The sequence below is a fragment of the Canis lupus genome, chromosome 5 (assembly GCF_003254725.2).
Source record: "Canis lupus dingo isolate Sandy chromosome 5, ASM325472v2, whole genome shotgun sequence".
Lineage (NCBI taxonomy): Eukaryota > Metazoa > Chordata > Mammalia > Carnivora > Canidae > Canis > Canis lupus.
In genome coordinates, this window is record NC_064247.1 from 41,517,235 (window position 1) to 41,534,967 (window position 17,733).

General features: G+C 59.0%; 1 protein-coding gene across 1 annotated transcript in view; it reads right to left on the reverse strand.

Moving 5' to 3' along the window:
* The window catches only part of MYO15A (myosin XVA), a 49,677-nt gene extending 33,157 nt beyond the window's left edge, over positions 1 to 16,520 (reverse strand). Inside the window, 15 exon segments of the mRNA XM_049110272.1 lie at positions 215 to 310; positions 561 to 684; positions 798 to 856; positions 1,329 to 1,442; positions 2,721 to 2,882; positions 3,336 to 3,449; positions 4,360 to 4,423; positions 4,531 to 4,634; positions 4,944 to 4,949; positions 8,433 to 8,523; positions 8,777 to 8,851; positions 9,197 to 9,306; positions 10,132 to 10,195; positions 10,770 to 10,852; positions 12,957 to 16,520. Of these exon segments, the coding sequence (XP_048966229.1) occupies positions 215 to 310; positions 561 to 684; positions 798 to 856; positions 1,329 to 1,442; positions 2,721 to 2,882; positions 3,336 to 3,449; positions 4,360 to 4,423; positions 4,531 to 4,634; positions 4,944 to 4,949; positions 8,433 to 8,523; positions 8,777 to 8,851; positions 9,197 to 9,306; positions 10,132 to 10,195; positions 10,770 to 10,852; positions 12,957 to 16,520 (4,830 nt within the window).
* Between the last annotated feature and the right edge of the window lie 1,213 nt (positions 16,521 to 17,733).

Sequence of the window (17,733 nt, forward strand, 5' to 3'; positions counted from 1 at the left end):
AGGGGGAGAAGGATCCCCCAAGAGAGCTTTTCTTGGCTCAGCACCCAGCAGCTTCCCCATCCAGGGCACGGGCCTTTGAATGTGCTGGTTCCCTCCACTCCGCCTGACCACCTCCAATTTGCCTTTAAAAAGCCAGCATTTCCTGTCTGGCTCTAAGGAGGCCCACCGGCCAGACAGGAGGGCACGGGAGTGCTATGGGCACGGGAGTGCACACCTGCTCCTCCTGGAAGATGATCTTGTTGAAAAGGTACTGAAGGTTCTCGTTTGCATAGTTGATGCACAGCTGCTCGAAGCTGTTGAAGCTCAGGTCCTGCCAGGTGGGTGGTGAGGCTGGGCCTGCTCCCTCCTTGGCCAGCAGCCCAGGTGTCCCCACCCAAGGCTCTGCTCACCGGCCCCAGCCTCCCCGGGCCCTCCCTGCCTTCCATGGCCTCAGGGAGTGCTTGAGAGTGAGTGAAGGAGATGAGAGGCAAATCAGGGGCAGATGACAGTGGATGCTGTAGGCAGAGAAGGGAAGAGGAGGCTTTATGTCCCCTGTCCCTCATCCACCTGTGCAGCCCTACCTCAAAGCCATAGATATCCAGGATGGCAATGGACAGTGTGTCCTGCCGCGGGGACACCAGTGCGTTGACCCGGGCGATGAGCCAGCTGAAGAGCAGCGCATACAACACCTTGGCGATGGCATCCCTGGGTCAGAGATGGTGCTGGGGCAGGTGGGCACATTGCCGGAGGCAGGGTGGGGGGTGAAGGGTGGGCAGGGCAGGCATCAGGGGCTCAGGCAGGGAGGAGCAAGGCCTCACCTGGCATCCACGGCACTCTCCACGGTTAAGGGGGTGAAGATCTTCTCTCGCATTGTCTCCTAGGGAGGGATGAGGCCCCTGAATGACAGCAGGCTGGCCACCACCTCCAGGAAGCCCCCCAAAGGATTAGGGAGGTTATGGGAAAGGGAGGGAGGTAGAATGATGGTGTGACTGGTCTCAGGCACACAGCTGGCCAGGGGCAGAACAGGACCCTCTCATCCCCCCTCTGCCTGGCTATGCTGGTGGGGGCAGGGCTGCTAGTCTAATGGGGGAGACAGAGGCATAAGCAGACAGACCCAGTGAGATCAAGCCTTGGGAAGAGACAAAGGGCCAGGGTGTAGGCTGCCCAGGGCGGGTAACAGCTCACACTGGGGCCAGGGGTGGCTTCTTGGAGGCTGGGGTGATGCCTGCATTGGGCCTTTAAGCATGAGCAGGTGTGAAAAGGGGAGAACAATCAAGGCGCAAGGAGAAGCCTATGCTGTCTAAGCAGTGGCAGGAGGCTCTGATGGCCCACGGTGCCCAGGGACTCACAGTCACTTTGAATGTGATGGCCTTCTGCAGGCCCTCGGGAGAAATCTGCAGGAGCTCCGCCACAGCCTGGATCTCCCGGGCACTCACCACCGAGGCGGTCTCCTGCGCGTCCGTCTATGTAAACACCAACAGTGGTGTGTTTCAAACTAGATAACTGGGTTTAAAGCTTGTATAAAAAACATAAGCTACAAAAACTAGGAAAATCCTGAGATAGAAGGGGAGTGAAGGAGGCCCCGTGAGATACTCAAACATGTTAGAGTTATAATAATTAAACCCCTGGGGGGAATTAAGGCCTCGGGGGGCACCTGGGGGGCTCAATAGGTTAAGCATCTTTCTTGGGCTCAGGTCATAATCTCAGGGTCCTGGAATCGAGTCCCACATCCTGCTTCTCCCTCTGCCTCTGCCCCTCCCTCTGTCCTTGCCTGCTCACACACACTCTCTCTTACAAATAAATAAATAAAATCTTTTAAAGAAAACAGTGTGGAGGGCAGCCCAGGTGGCTCAGCAGTTTAGTGCCGCCTTCAGCCCAGGGTGTGATCCTGGAGACCCGGGATCAAGTCCCACGTCGGGCTCCCTGCATGGAGCCTGCTTCTCTCTCTGCCTGTGTCTCTGCCTCTCTCTCTCTCTCTCTCTCTGTGTCTCTCATGAATAAATAAAATCTTTAAAAAAAAAAAACAGTGTGGGGATAGAAACACAATACATAGATTAATGAAGCACAATGGGCAATCAGGAATTAGGCATAAATATGTGTGAGAATTTAGTGCATGAATTTAGTGCATGATTGTATTTCTTGAATTACAGGATTAGCATAACTAAGTAACCATGTGGGAAAAAAGAAATTGGATTCCAACCTCACATCTTCCTGGGATAAATGCCTGGTGAGCCAAAGATTAAATGTTAACACACACACACCATAAAAGGTCCTGAAAAAATTATGGGAGAAAGCTGTTACAATGTTAGAGAAATAACTGTCTCCAAAAGTGATTAAAAGTCTAAAATTTATATAAGAAATGATGCATAAATAAAATGCCTGAAAATCACTCTTAAAATCTACATGGCAAAAAACCAAAACAAAATAGGACAAACCAGCAAGCAAAACACCAAAAAAACTTGGATACAAATCAAAATAGAAATGATAAGCTAGAAAACATATTTGCAATTCACATCAGAGACAAAGGGTGGACTTCCTTCACATATATTAAAAGCTCTCATACACAAATAAGAAAAAAAAGAGGAGCAACTCCAATGGTGGCTGGAGGGTCGTGGGAGATAACAAATGATACATGCACAGCGTACCCCAAAAAGCAAATATAGATGGCTCCCAAGCTTTTGAGGAGATGACCTGCCTCCTGAGGGTGTCAGGGCCCCATGAGGGGCTATGGGCTCTCTCACCTCATACTTCTCGAAGTAGACATTGCCCAGGTGCAGAATGGATGCCAGGATGCGGAAGATGCTGTCCTGGTCCTCACCACTGAAGCCCAGCACCTCCATGGCTGCCAGGAGCCGGCGGAAGTCATCTGAGTCACTCTTCCCTGAGATCTCACAGTTCCCGCCCTGGGCAAGGGCAGGCACCAGGGGTCAGGGACCCTGGCCAGGCCCTCCAGCCCTGAGGCCCCAAGCAGGTGGTGCATGCTGGGCCCTGATCAAGTGCTTTACATGCGTTTGCTCGTCTAGTCCTCACAACATCCCTTAAAAGTGGTATTATGCTGTCCCCATTTCACAGAGGAGGAAACTGAGGCTCAAAGGGGGAAATGCCATAACTCCAGGCTGCTTAGCTCTGTTCTAAGCTATAGAGAAATGAAATGAGGTAGCCCCCCACACCCCCTAGGACCCTAAAGATGCCTGTCACCCTTGTCATGATGAGACACTTTCAATCAAAATCATGGCCCCCAACTCCCATTGCCTTTGCTGGCTATTAGGACACCATGAGTTGGTTCTCTCAGCCCACCCAGGGTGATGGGGCAAGGGTGCCAGACCCGGGGGCCCTCGGACGCCTGCACTGCTCACCTGGTTCAGGTAGTAGTAGGTCTCAGCCTCCTGTAGACTGAAGGCTTGTCGCAGCTGGGCAGGCAGCCCAGCCAGCAGCTCATAGAAGATGTGGTAGTTCCTTTCATTTTTGGCCTGTAGGGTAGCAGGGTGGGTGCAGAGAAAGGAGCCACCCACGTAGAAGACCCCCAGACACACACAAGGCCAGGTGTGCTGGCCCATACTGGTACACAAGGACCCAGAGGTGAGCCCAGGCCCCTGTGAGGACTGAGCTTCCAGCCTGGCACTGGCTGGGGATGGCGGGAGGGAGGCGGCTCAGGTCAGGATTTAATTTTGCTTGGAGGAATAAGAGCAAGGTAGTCTTTCTTCTCTTGTGCACATTGGGCACACACACCTGTGTATGCTGTGTTCATGGTCCAGAGGGGACACACAACACACAGGGCCTCCTGATGGTTTGCTCCACCAGGGCGGCTGAGTGCCAGTGTGTCACAGGCCCCGGAGCAGGCTCTCAAGGCCCAGTGGGGAGCAAGGGAGACAGAAGCCCTCGACCTCACAGAGCCTGCCCGCTGGCTGGGGAGATGAGCACTTAGCAAATCACTGGTCAAAATAAGACATGTCAGATGGAGAACAGTGCTCCGGAGAGAAATAAAGCAGGGAAGGGGCCAGGGAGTTCTGGTGGGGTGGAGAGGGGCGTTGGTTTAAATGCGACAGCCTCCCTGAGCAGGTGACATTTCAGGGAAGACCTGGAGAAGATGAGGGGTTTGGTCTTGCAGGTGTATGGGAGAGGTGCTCAGATAGAAGAAATCATAGGTACAAAGGTCCTGAGGAGGATCATGGCTGGATCATGTGCTTTAGGGACAAGAAAGGGGCAATGTAGCTATAGGGGGTGAGATCACCTGCTCTCTCTCTCTCTCTCTCTCTCACACACACACATATCTCTGTTCAACAATTCAACATTTCCCCAGCCCCAGCAGGTGCCAGGCTCTGAGTACCTACCTACCCCCAGCCCATCCCAACACACAGGGCCTGGGAGGGTCTGGCCCACCTGAAACACAATCCTGGACTTCTCGAGCAGGTACTGGGAGGTTATGGCACCAGAAATCATGCCCCTGGAGACGGGGAGAACAGTCAGCTTGTGCAGGGTAGGTGGGTGGGGGGAGTGGCTGGTGTGGGCTCTGAGGCCCCTGGGGGTCCTTCCCTCCACCGTCCCACTCACCCTTCCAGAAAGACCTCCACAAACTTCCCGAAGCGGCTGGAGTTGTCATTCCTGACGGTTTTGGCGTTACCGAAGGATTCCAAGAGGGGTGTTGCCTCCAGGATCTGGACCCCAGAACATGTGGGAATTGTAGGGGCCTGGAGTAGGGAGCACGGCTGGGGCTGCCCCTAGGTGTTCCCAGACACAGACCTCCCTGAAGACCTCCTGTGTGAGGGGCCACTGCAGGTGGACTCCCTGTAGAACCCTTGGGTGTCCCCAGTGTCCCCCATTGCCCCTCATGCTCCCCCACATTCAGACCCCTCCCACAGCAGCCCCCAGGCAGGATAGGTCTTTGGATGCCCCTTCCTGCCCATCCTGCCACCACACACGCGTGTGTGCACACACTCAGAGGCACACATGCACACTCCAAGTACCTTTATCTTCAGGAGTGCCCAGGACGGAGGAAGAGAAAGACAGAGGGACAAGAACAGAAGCAGGTCACCCATGGGACTGAACCCCTCTCCCTCCAGGCCACCAGGGACCTTAGACCACAGAGTAACCACAGACCCCTTGGACCCCTGGGGTGGACAGGGCGGGGGTTGCCAGGTGAGAGCAAACGCATGAACCCAGCTGTCTGGGCCTGGGGACTGCAGTGTGGCCCTGGGGTGTGGGAGTCTGCTTGGGGGGGTCTGCGGGGTCTACCTGCCAAAAGGCTCTGGGGATATCATCTTTACCCCATCCCCATGGACCACCAGTGGTCAACCATCTGGGCTCCCGGAAGAGCTTCCTTCCTGATCCTGGCTGTGCTCCTCTGGGGGCGAGGGGTCCTCTGAAAACCTGTGGTAGGTCACACTTCTCCTCACGGCTTCCACGCCACTCAGGCTCTAACCAAGCCCTTGCTGTGACTCCAAACCCTGCAGAGCCAAGCTCCTGGGTGGCTCTGTCTCCTCTTCTCCCCTCCCTTGCTCTGCACTGCACCATGGCCCCCTGACGCTTCCCTCGGCATCCAGGCCCTCACCGGCCTCTGGACCAGAAATCCCTCCCTCTGCAGCCCTCAGCACCGCTGGCAAATCCCCTCACTTATTTGTATCCTGTCTCTCCCACTAGAACATCAGCCCCCACAGGCAAGAGTCTCTGTCCGTGTACAAACCTCTAGGTCCCCAGCATCTATACCAAACCAGGAGCATCTGCTAAACGGGTGACACAAGGACCAGCGTTTTAGGACAGCAGAGCTGCCCAAGGTATAGTTAGTCCCAGCTCCCGTTTATTAGGCACCTACCAGGTGCCAAACCCTTTGCTCTAATTATATGGTTGTTAACCATCCTGCGAGGTAGGTACTGATGCACCCATTTTACAGATCAGAGAAAGGCTTGGAAAGGCCAGGTAAGGTGCCCGGGGACTCCAGAGTCCTACGAATGAGATCACAACGCTGTGACAAGCATGCGTGTCACTGTGTACACAGTGTTTTCGGGCTGTCATTTCCTCGGGATAAATTCTCAGAAAAGGAGCAGAGAAGGCCCACTCTCTGCAGAAGTGTGACTTTGGGGAAGGGGCCAGTTCCCTTCACCTGCTCACTCTCATGGTCCCATTTAGTCCAGGAAATACCGTGTCCATTGCACAAAGGAGTAGACCAAGGCCCAGACGAGAGCAGGAGCCGACGAGAGCTGAACTGGGGCTCTCAGACAAGAGCTGAACTGGGGCTCTTCAGTGAATTGGGGTCTGCCTGGATTTTGGCTTATATTACTTCCTATTCTGGAATCCCCCTGAGGGCATTGAGTGGGAGGCAGCTGCTCCTCTGTTCCTAGTGTCCGGCCAGGGGCTGGGGAGAGGACTGCTGGGCTGGACCCCATGTGGTCCTGTGGGGCCCTCTACTCAACCCGCAGGTGGGGCGATAGCCTGTAGTTTGGGCTGGGCGGCACCCAGTCACTCTCCACCCCAGGCAACGCCTGTTGCATTCTCAGCCCAGAGGCAGAGCCTGTGGCCTGGGCCTCAGCCAGTTGAGGCACAGCTGGGTCCAGCTAGAATTACGGCCAAATCTAGTCCAGCAAGAGGGAACCCTGAGACTTTCACTGGCACGTTGGGAAGTCTGGGTGGTACACTGTGACACTGTCTTGCTGATCCAGGTTGAGAATGATGCCTGTAGATGGGGAGGGTGGAGCCAAACCAAGGGACATTGTTTAAGACCCTGGATCCAGCCATGCCTGAAGCCAACACTAGGAAAGGACCGTCAGATTACATGAGCAGGGCAGAACAGCAGCTAGGAAATGGACCCAGGTTATCTCAGCTGGCATCTACAGAATGCCTGGCACAGAAACTCCCAGACCCAGCTACATTCTCCCTGATCCCTGTCAAGACAGCTCTCTGCCTTGAGCTTCAGATCTCAGCTCACACACACACACACACACACACTTGGGGACATCAGGTAAGTCATCTCCCTTCCCAGACCCCAGTGTCCCAGTCCGTATATGGACACAGATGAACCTGCCTCCCAGGGCTGCAGTGCAGCCCTAACGTGACAACATAACTAAAACACCTAGCATGTAGGAGGTACTCAGTGCACACCTTTCCCTGCCTACTAGCCAGTCCTTGCAGAAGTCTAAACAGAGGGGTTCTGAAACCCTGCCTGGAGCAAAGGGAGGGCCCCAGAGGACCAGGCTGGCATAGGAGGGGCAGCAGACCGAGGCAGGCATCAGAGGGGCCTGGGGGAAGGGACCCCTCTGGACTACCTAGTCTGGGCTGACCCAGTTCCCACTAAGGGTCACGCAGCCCCCACCTGATGTCCCTGGATCACCTGCCCAGACTGCCACTGGCTGGGACACTGGCCCGTTGCCGATCTTCATGGCCTGCAGCGGGAAGTCTGAGAGTTCGGTTCTGGAGACTGAGCTGAGGGGCCTTCACCTCCAGACTCACCTTCTCTGAGCTCCAGGCACATGGGTGTATCCACCCACCTTCCCATCATTTCCGTGGACGCCCAGCAGACTCCTCAGGGTACCTGTCTTTCCTCCACGGCCCTGCCCACACAACTAATGACAGCTCCACCCCATCTCTCACACCCCAGTATAGGTCCCTCAGCAAGTCATTGGCTGACCTTTTAAACTGCACCTGGGTCTAGCTGTGCTCACCATCTTCATCAGTACCCCCTGGCCCAAGCCACTGTCTTCCCACACTTGGACTCCATGACGCCACTTTGCCATCCCCTGTGCACACTAGACCTCCTTGTACCCCAGGGCCTTTGCACTTGCTCTTCCCTCTGCCTGTCTGCTCTTCTTCCAGGTGACTTCAGGGCCCACTCCCTCACCTTCTCAGTAGAGTCTTCATAGACCACCATGCTGCAAATTACAATCCCCCCAAACTCCCCACCCTCCTCCTTGCTTTTTTTTTCCTCTGCAACTTCCCACCTCTTCACATGGACATAATTTACTTGTGTATTTTTTCCTTCTGTTTCCTCTACTATAATGAAATTCCCATGAGAGTGGGAATGTTGTATTGCTGCCACCTGCCTCCCCATCACCTAGCCCGGGCCTGGCAAACAGTATGTCCCTGGAAAAGCTTTATTAAGGGTCTCACATTCTCAGGTTCCAAACCTGAGAAGACGTGGCCCTCTCCACAATGCTCCAATCCTGCACTCCCCCGGCCCCATGTCCTCAGTGCCCCAGCATCTACTGTGGCCCACCAAGAAGGTAAGGCCAGGTAGGAGAAATGGAGTGACTCCCATGCCCATGGGGCTTCCACTCTGGCCAGGCAGGTGTGCCCTGGGTGGGGAGGTAGGTGGCAGAAAGAGCCAGAGTCCCAGGAGCCCTCACAGTACAACCCTGGCCTCGGCTTCCCCATCCTCCAACTGGGGCCGAGGAGCCTGTCTCTAGGGGAGCACTAAGCTTGGAAGTCCTGGGGAATCAGACAGACCATGCAACGGACAGACTCACCTGCTGCGTGATGCCTCGTTTCTGGTTCATGGCGGCCAGGTAGCGCAGGATCAACTTGGTAGACTCAGTTTTTCCAGAGCCACTCTCTCCGCTGACGGCGCAAAGGAGCAGAGTGAGCATCAACCAGTTCACTGCCTCTTCTGGGCTTCCCCTACCCCTACCCTTCTATGAACCTCCTATGACACAAGAGGTCATGGCGGGCTGGCCCAGAGATGCCAAGCGATTTTTTCCCAGGTCCCACAGCAGCTCTGGCCTGATGCAGACCTGTCATCTGAGATTCCTCCCATACATTCCCCCAGCCCCCACCCTGCCCCATGCACACAAAGGTCCCCAGCCTAACCCACCTGATAATTATGCACTGATTCTGTTTGGCATCAAGCATTTTGGCGAAAGCAAGATTTGCAATTGCAAAGAGGTGCCTGGAGAGACAGGCCACAGGTATCACTGGGACAGGACTCCATCTCTCAAACCCCTGAAGGGTCAGGTAGGAAAGCATCTCTGTCCACCCTGGCAGCCAATTCTGCTCCACCCTCCACCCTGGGGAGATGCTCCCTGCCCCCATTCTGGTCGGAGCCCCCATGGCCAACAACGTGGAGAGGACTGTGGCCAGACTGGGGGAGAAACCAACTGGGCCCAACAGGTGGGCTGCCAGCCACTGGCTGCCCCTACCCTTGGCTTAGGGGCAGGCAGGGACTCGCCTGGCTCAGGCAGAGGGACCCAGGAGACCCGAGGAGAACCCCATCCCCAACCCCAGAGACACTCACGGGGGATTTTCTCCCAGGGCCCGCCCATTGTACTGCTGCACCTGCTCTGGCCCATAGATTCCAAACATTCGGTACGGGTTCATCGACACCAGGATGCTGCCGATGTAGGTCTGCTGGGCAGGCAGGGGCTTCAGAGCCTATGCCTTCTCGTGGCCCTCCTCCCCAGCTTCCAGGAGCCTGGAGCCCCGTTTCCATGGGGTCAGGTGTCTGGCTGCCCAGCCTCTGTGTTTGCCCCAGGGGCCCTCTCGTAGGCTTGATGGGGGATCTACTCTGGTTGAGAAATGTCAGGCACTGGACCAGGCTGAGGCTGGGAGGCGGCTAAAGTGAGCAAAACCCCACAGCCACAAATCTGCAAAGGTGGCTATGTCAGCTATCGTGTACTTCATTTATGAATAGTCAGGGCCAGGTTCCAGAAGGTTCTGCCTTGAAGTGAGGTCAAACCTCCACTGCCTGGAGTGGGGAGAGAGTTGGGAGCCCGGGGCATTCTGAGGTGGCCAGAGCCCTTGTGGCCGGCCCTCCCTCCTGCTCTGTGGTTCTGGGCCTCTGGCCCTCTGGCCCACTGTTGTGGGGCCAGCAGTCCCCTTCCATCTCTCCGGCCCCCTTCCACCTCTCTCTCTTCCTGGGATCCAGGCCTATGGATTCCAGGTCTCTGGAAGCTTTATCCACTAGGTTCCCAGTAAGCGGTCACACTTCTGAGTTTCCTGTCTCCAGATGTGTCTCTGGCTTCCACTGTTCTAAGACTCTATGTTTCAGGACTTTGGATTTTAGAACCCTGGGCTCTAGCATGTTATACTCCAATGATAGAAACCCCAGAGTTCAAACCAGAAGCCACACATCTGGAGCTCAGCAGGAGAAATCTGTGCTTCCCACTGTGGCCCCAAGAGGCAGCTACCTTTCTGATTTGAGCTCAGGGCAGAGCCAGCCCCATGACTTACATAGATGAGGTTCCGTTCAAATCTGGTCTTGAGGTTAGACAGCACAGTGGTCTCTTGGAGGTCTCTGGGAGGGCAGGAAGAGGGGAAATATCAGGGCCCCCCTCAGTCCAGGGCTTTGGTCAAAAAGGCCTGGGTTCAAGTTCTGTGTCTGAAACCAACCAACTGTGAGACCTTGGGAAAGTTCCTTCTGTTCTGTGCCTCAGTTTCTCCATGTATATGATAGTCATCGTCCCCACCTCACTGAGTGGGGGATGCTCTTGGGAAGCAGACGTGAGGGCCAAGTCACTGTGACTGGGAGATGACATTGACCAACATAACCCTGACATTTTGGGCATCCCACAGTAACTGCCACCCACCCCCATCTGGCAGATGAGAAACTGAGGCACAGAGTGTCAAAGTCTTTCAGCCAGTAAGTGGTGAGGCTGGGATTTGAACTCAGGCCCATCTGACTCACAGCTCAGACACACACACTCTGGCTTTGTGATGCTGCATGGCTCCCACTTCACGGATGAGGAAATAGAAGCACTGGAAACGTGCCAGGAGGTGAGAGGCACCCCAAGCAGGAGGAGGCGCTTCGGCCAGAAGTGTGCAACCCTGTGGTGACCCCCTGCTGAGCCCCCCACCCCCCCTCCACTCACTCCAGCTGCGTCATGTCCTCCACACCATCCTCCCGGCACTGCTCGTGAAACCGTGTGGTGGGCAGGTTGCGGATGGAGTGCATCTACGAGAGAGAGTCTGTGGTTGGCCTGGTTGGAGGGCATCCATGCGTGGCCGCCTGTCTTAGACATGCCTGGGACCTGCTCCTGTTGGGGAGGAAGGATCCCCAAGGCCAGGCTGGGTCCTGCAGCCTCCCTGCTGTGGAATAGCGAGCGCCACAGAACCCGCATACAACCCTTACTCCTGGAGCACATGCCTGCCCTCTGCCCATGCATTTTCTGCAGCAGGTGCTCCCATGTGCTTTCAAGTGTCCTGACCTGGGGGTGAGAACACGCACGTGCCCACGTGCACACACACACACACACACACACACACACACTATTCCCTCTGCCCAGAAGTGCTCCCAACTTCATGTTCTCCAACACTGATACCCTTTCCCCAGGTGGACCCCAAATGTTTGTTTATGTGACAACCTGATGAACATCCATGTCCTGGTGGATGGGGCCTCGAGGAAGGTGGACACTGAGACTCTCCCACTCAGCACCAGGCCCCTGCACCCAGCCCAGGGCAAACATGCAGACCCCTACACTCAGACCCAAATGCAAAGGCATTTGCAGCTAATGCGACTCCCACACACCCCTAGTCTTGCAAATTGCCTATGGATACGCATGCAGGCATGGGATGCCTGGCTAGAGGCATACATGCATAGGTACATGCTCTCAATGTCCATTTGATACATTCTCATGTACGTAGAGAGCTGAGGCTGTCTCAACCACACCTGGGGGGCTCAAGACAAAAGTCCTGATGCCACCTGCTGCCACCGTGCCCATCTATGTGCACATTCTTGACACCAATAATGCCACATTTGCTCAGACCCTGGCACAGACACATTACACATACATGCTTCCCTTATTTGGCCACGGTACACCTAAGAACATATCCCAGGCACAAAGGCCTGCATGTGACCCGCATGACCGCAAGCACATGTGTGCATCCTGCCTTTCCAGCCTCTCGGATCCAGCCTGCATCCTTCTCGGAGCAGGTAAGGAAAGGGGACACCAGGAGGGAGCCCTGCATGCTGCATGCCTGTCACCGGCTGCTAAGTAGGGCACAGCAAGTATCACCCTTGAGGCCCTGGCCTCCCGCCCACCCGTCTGGCCATGTGCACCAGTGGCCACAAACCCTGAATAATTCAGCCACTCACGTATTCCAGGGTGAGGAGGGCCCAGGCATCCTTTCCCCTCACCCCTGGGCGCCCCGCGCCCCGCTCCCACAATGCTGCAGCCCACACAGCACGGGGCACCCGGCGCCGGGGCCAGGGCCCCCCCAGCAGCCAGGCTGCCCCGGTCGCCATTGCCGGGCCGGCTAGCCACCCGCTCCCCGGGGCATCGTCTGCAGAGGCTGAGAAACACCCACCACCCCTGCATGCCCCGCCTACCCCAGGCGTCCCGGGGGAGTCTCCGGTGACCACCCCCCTCCACTGAGGGCCACCCAGCATCAGGCTCGCATTCCGCCATGAACGTGGTAGCCAGGCACGAGCTTGGCACCCTTCAGACAAGCCACCTGCCCTGCACTCCACGGGGGGCCCGGACAGGCTCCTAACTAGGCCCCTGATCCACCGTGTGACCTTCTAGGCCTCAGTTTCCTCACCATGCAATGAGGATGCTACAAGTTTGGTTCCTGAGCCCCTCATCCTTGGACAGTTCAGAATCCTGCAGCCCAGGGAACTGCCCGCAAGCAGCAACTCAGGAGAGGAACTCCATCCTGGGGGAGGGTCAGTAGGTGGCAAGAGAAACAGTATGGATGTGGATGTGGGGATGGGACAGAGTGGACAGCCAAGCCCTGAGGTCTTGTATTCAGACAAAATCTGTGAGGGACTGCTGGGGACAGACGTGCCATCCAGACTAACCCAGAACTTAGGCTGCCCAGACCACAGGCTAGGACAAGATCCCTTTCCTAAAGTGACAAGGAGGAGTTTCCAGAGTTTCTGTACTGTGCCTGCCTGTGCTGGCATCTTTTGGGGAGCCCAAAGGCTGTTCTCCTCAGGTTACAGATGGGAAGACTGAGGCACAAGCAGGCAGCGCCTCACCAGGGTCGTGAGGCTGTTTCTTGCCTCCGCTTCCCAGGACAGAACCCCCAAGCTCTCCCTCTGACCTATGCCCTCATACCTTGTTCCACCAGCTTTTGGGGCCAACTTCTTCCCAGGGGCCCCCATGAGGCAGGCAATTGCCTCCAGGGCCCAGGCGGCAGGACTGGGGGCGGGTGAGCAGTGGTGACCAGGGTCGATGGGCCTCCGCTGGCAGCCAGAAACAAGACCAGAGCAAACTCCAGGCTCTTGGCTTGGGCCTGGGCTCTGGGTCCTGGGTAACCTGGACAGGAGGCTGCAGGGCGGCAGGACGAACTCGCTGGAAAGCACTGAGTTTCTGCACCTGTGGCATGACCACAGCGAAACGCCCAGGGCCTGCTTGGCGCCGCTCACCCGCCTTGGGCAGGGACCCTGGGGGCCCAGTAGGTGCCAAGGGGGCTGGGGCGCTGGGCAGTGTCCCCCAGCGGCGCCATGGTGGCCACGTGGCTCTCATCTTTTCACAGGTGGCCAGTGGGTAGGAGAGGCTGAGCCTTAGCGCCTTCCGCTGTGGCTGGGAGTCTTTGGGAGGTGTCGGGGTTGAGGGCTCAGGCTCTGCTGGTGGTTGAAGGCCCTCCAGAGTGGCCTCTTCTTCTGGCTTCTCAGGGATCGAGCTGGCTGATTTTACCAACTGTCCAGGCCCTGGATCGTGGTGTCTAACCAGGAAGACATCAGTCAAGTCCGAGGCTGGGTCCTCAGGTTGGGAAGCCGGGGCCGGCACAGGGCCCACGTACTGGAGGAAGGGGTTTTCCGGCACAGGGGGTGGCCTGGAAAAGCCACGGTGGCTGCCTGCACCTCCTGGCCAGGGCGAGGGGGGTCGCTGGGTGGGAGGCACATCCACATCCCAGCTGGGGGCCAGTGGGGGCACCATCCAGGGTGTCTCTGAGTCCTCGGGCTCCCTCTGGCTCTCCCGGCCCTCAGGTGCTGCTACTGGCGCCGCCGGCCAGGACCCAGCCCCAGGAGGCCGATGAAAGGGCTGGCGCACCCGCGGCTTCACAGCCCTGGTGGGCGGCTCACTTCGGCGGCGCCACGTGTGCGGGAGGCGCGAGGGCAGGTTGAGTGATCGGAATCGGGAGCCGTGGCCCAACAGAGGAGGCGGCGAGGGTGGCCGCGGGGAGCCCAGCACCGGTGAGCGGGGTGGGCCCAGGCGCCCAGAGATGCGGCGCCGAGACTGGGGCTCCCGGAGTGAGTGGGGCCGGCGGGGCGGGGGCGAGAAGGGAGGCTGGAAGGGTCGGGTGCGCAGGGATGGCTGAGGGGACGGTCCCCCCATGGGCGAGCGGTAGCCCAGGCCAGGCAGGCTCCTCAGGGAGGGCTGGGGCGAGGGCAGCGGGGGCCAGGGGAGGCCAAAGGCTGCAGGTCTCCGGTGGGACCCTCTGAAGGAGGGCCGGTGGCCGGGGAAGGCCAGCAGGTTGGGGGGCGCCTCCGGGGCCACAGGAGGGGGCTCCACGAAGCCCCACCAGCTGGCGGGGGGCGTGAGGGGCACGTGAGCTGGGGCGGCCCAGGGCGGCGGGTGCCGGCGGACAGAGCCGTAGGGCGACACGGGCCGGGGCAGGCCGGATAGGGTCGGAGCAAAGGGTGGGGCAGGCGGGGTCCCGGGGCCGGGGCCGGGGCCGGGGGGCCTCCGGGTGGCCGGCGCGGGGAGGAGCGCGCTCCAGTGGGAGGGTGGCCGGGGCGCGGGCGAGGGCGGCCGGTGGGAGTTGTTGTTGTTGCGCGTCCGCGCCTCGGCCCTCCGGAGCACGATGGGCGTGCTGGGCCGCTCGGGGTCCATGCCGGCCAGCTTGTAGCCGAAGCGCTTGTAGGCCGCCTCCCGGACCGCGGGGCCTCCCAGCCGCGCCTTCTGGCTGCTCCTGAGACGCGGGATGGGCTTTTTTTCCGACAGCGTCTTTTTGAGGAACCTGGCCAGGGAGGTGGCCGGGCGAGGCGGGGGGCGGCCGAACTCAGGGCCGAAGCCCAGGCCCCGGTGGGCGCCGAAGGCGGACAGGGCGCGCTGCAGGTTGCGCTGGCGCGGGGTGAGGAAGCCCCAAAGGGGGTGCGCGTAGGGCCCCGACGGCCCCGGGGGCATCTCCTCCTCCTCCTCGTCTTCGTCCGCGTCCCCCAAGGGCAGAGGGATGTCCAGGGAGGGCGGCAGGGTCACGTCCAGCTTCTCCTTCCCGAACAGCTTCACCTGGGGCCGCGGGAAGAGGCGGAACCTGCGGATGAGGGAGAGCTTGGACCTGGCAGGCTTGTCCATGCCCTGCTGCTCGAAGAAGGCGGCGCTGGGCAGGCGGAAGGAGGTGCTCTGCCGCTCGCCACCCGCCTCCTCCGGCTCCTCCAGCTCCGCGATGTCATCCATGGGGTGGGCGTACGGGTTGTGGGGCGACAGGATGGGCGGCGGCACCCACGGGTACCCGAGGGCCGGCTCCTCTGCGTAAAGGTAGGGCACTTCTGGAGCGTAGATGGCCTGGTCGCCGCCACCATAGATGCCTTCGGCGTAGGGGATGCCGTAGGGGGCGCCATAGGGCACCCCATGGGGATCCAAATAGGGCGCGTCGTACGGCAGGTCGTAGGGCGGGTATGGCGCCGCATAAGGCACGTAGGGGTCCAGGTAGTAGCCGCGAGGGTACAGATCGCCGTGGTAGCCGTCGTAGTAGCTGTAGGGGGACGCGTACCCCGCCGGGGGCGCGTACGGGGGCTCATAATCGTCGTAACCGTAGCCGTAGGGGTAGGTGGGGTGGTAGGGGCCGCTGTAATAGTCCGGGTGGTAGTACTCGTAGGGGTCCCCGGGCGGGTACCCGTGGGCGTGGTCTCCGTAGGGCGGCCAGGCGGGGCCGTAGGGGCCGTAGCCCACGTAGGGCTCCTGCTCCTCCTCGTACTGGTAGAGCGACTGGCGGTCGTAGAAGTCGTCGCCCTCGCGGTGGTAGTCATAGTACTCGCCCAGGTCCTGGAAGCCCTCGAGCCCGTACAGCGACCTGCGGGAGCCCGAGGGCCGGAACGGGGCCTCGTCCTCGAAGGGCAGGAAGCCCACGGGCTCGCCCGACGCGTAGATGCTGCGGCTGCGCGGGAACCTGCGGAGGCGGCCTCCGGGCCGCAGGATCTCGGCGCCCGACGGGAAGGGCAGCTTGCGGGAGCCCACGCGGGAGTCCCCGCGGTTGAGCCAGGCGTCCAGCGTGGCCTGCGCGCTGCCCGACTCCTCGGCCTTTTTGAGGAGGAATTTCTTGGTGAGCCAGTTGATGGCCGTGGACGCCTTGCTGAGCGACTGTGCGCGCGGCCGCAGGCGGCCGTAGCCGCGCCGGCCCGGGAAGCGGATGACCATGAAGGACGGCTTCTTGCCCTTCATCGCCCGCTTCTTCTTGCCCACGCGCATTTGCGTCATGAGCTTGGACGTAGACTTGAGCACGGTGCGTGCCTTCTTCTTGCGCTTGGTCTTCTGTGGGCCAGTGTGCAGGCCCCAGAAGAAGGCCGAGGCGCTCCGGAACTGGCCCTTCTTGGAGATCTTGGGCGTGCGGTCCCGGAAGCCCATGAACAGCCGCGACGTTCCCTTCAGGCTCCGTTTGGGCTTCTCCGGCTCCGGCGCCTTCTTCCCCTTTTTCCCTTTCTTGGCTTTCTTCTCATCCTCTTCCTCCTTTGCCATGGTGGCTGCCTGCACCCCGCCGGGCTACGGCCCGGTCACAAGCTTTTGGACTTGGAGACAAGGGGACACGCCGAGTCTCCTGCCCGCTGCTGGGCGTGCAGCCTCCTCCGGCTGGGAGCAACCAGGACTGGTCTGGGTGGCCTGGGGAGGGACAGCCAAGCTTCTTCTGGCTGTGACCAGATTCCGGGAGGGTGGATCCATAATTCATCTCCTCCAGAGCCGCCTTGGGTTTCACCCGAGCGCTGCTGGAAAGTGCATGGGTGTTGTTTACTGGGGAGCAGAGGAGGCCAGGCCCAGGCCTGTCCTGGGGGTGAACATCTTGGACTTAGCATTGCCGTGAGGACCACTGTGCTGATGGGTCAAACCCACCCTGTGCCTCAGCCGCCTCAGCCCACCGAAGTGAATGCTTGGGTCACTGCTACTTCAACAGAGGGAGACTCCAAGCCCCAGAACGGGGAAGCCACCTGCTGGAAACCACCTAGCACATGTGTGCTGGCTGGGCCAGAGGGGAACCACATCTCCTGAGCCAGGGTGGGATGTTCAAAGCCCCCCCAGGTACCTTGGAGGGGAACCTTGGACCCACCAGGGCCTGGGCAAGGGAGGAGGGAAGTGGGCAGAGCAGGTGTCCAGAGCTGCGGTCAGTGTAACCAGAGCTGGCTACCTCTCGGGAACATGAATAATGCATTGGGGAGAACCGGGCCACCAGCTCAGAAGGCAGGACAAGGTGGGGGCATCTTAGTGGAACTCCAGCAGGGCCTTGTAAGGCCCTCATGCTAGGGGGCCAGGGTAGCAGAAACGGAGGGTAAATCAGTCCTGGCTCTGACTCCTAGCTCTGCCAATGACTGGCTATGTGGCCTCAGAAAATCCCTTTATCCTCTCTGGGCCTCAGTTTCCTCATCTGTCGGATGGGAGTGATAAGCCATGCCCTGTTTCCTTTGTGGGGAAGCAAGACTTGATAGAGCTGCTGGGTAGTGTAAGTGGCTGGAGATGCCACATGGCTTGCTTACCCAGCCCTGGCCTCTCCTCCCAGTTTCTGCCCTTACTGAGAAGGCAGTGTTCACATGGCCCCTGCCTTGTCTGGGTGCAGCTGACTGCTCCACAATGGACCTTTGACCCAAGGCCAGGCATCCACTGTCTGGCCAGTGACCAGTCCACTTTTGAGACTCAGCACCGTAAGTGGTAGGGGCTGTTGCTTGTTCGAGTGGATGTGTGT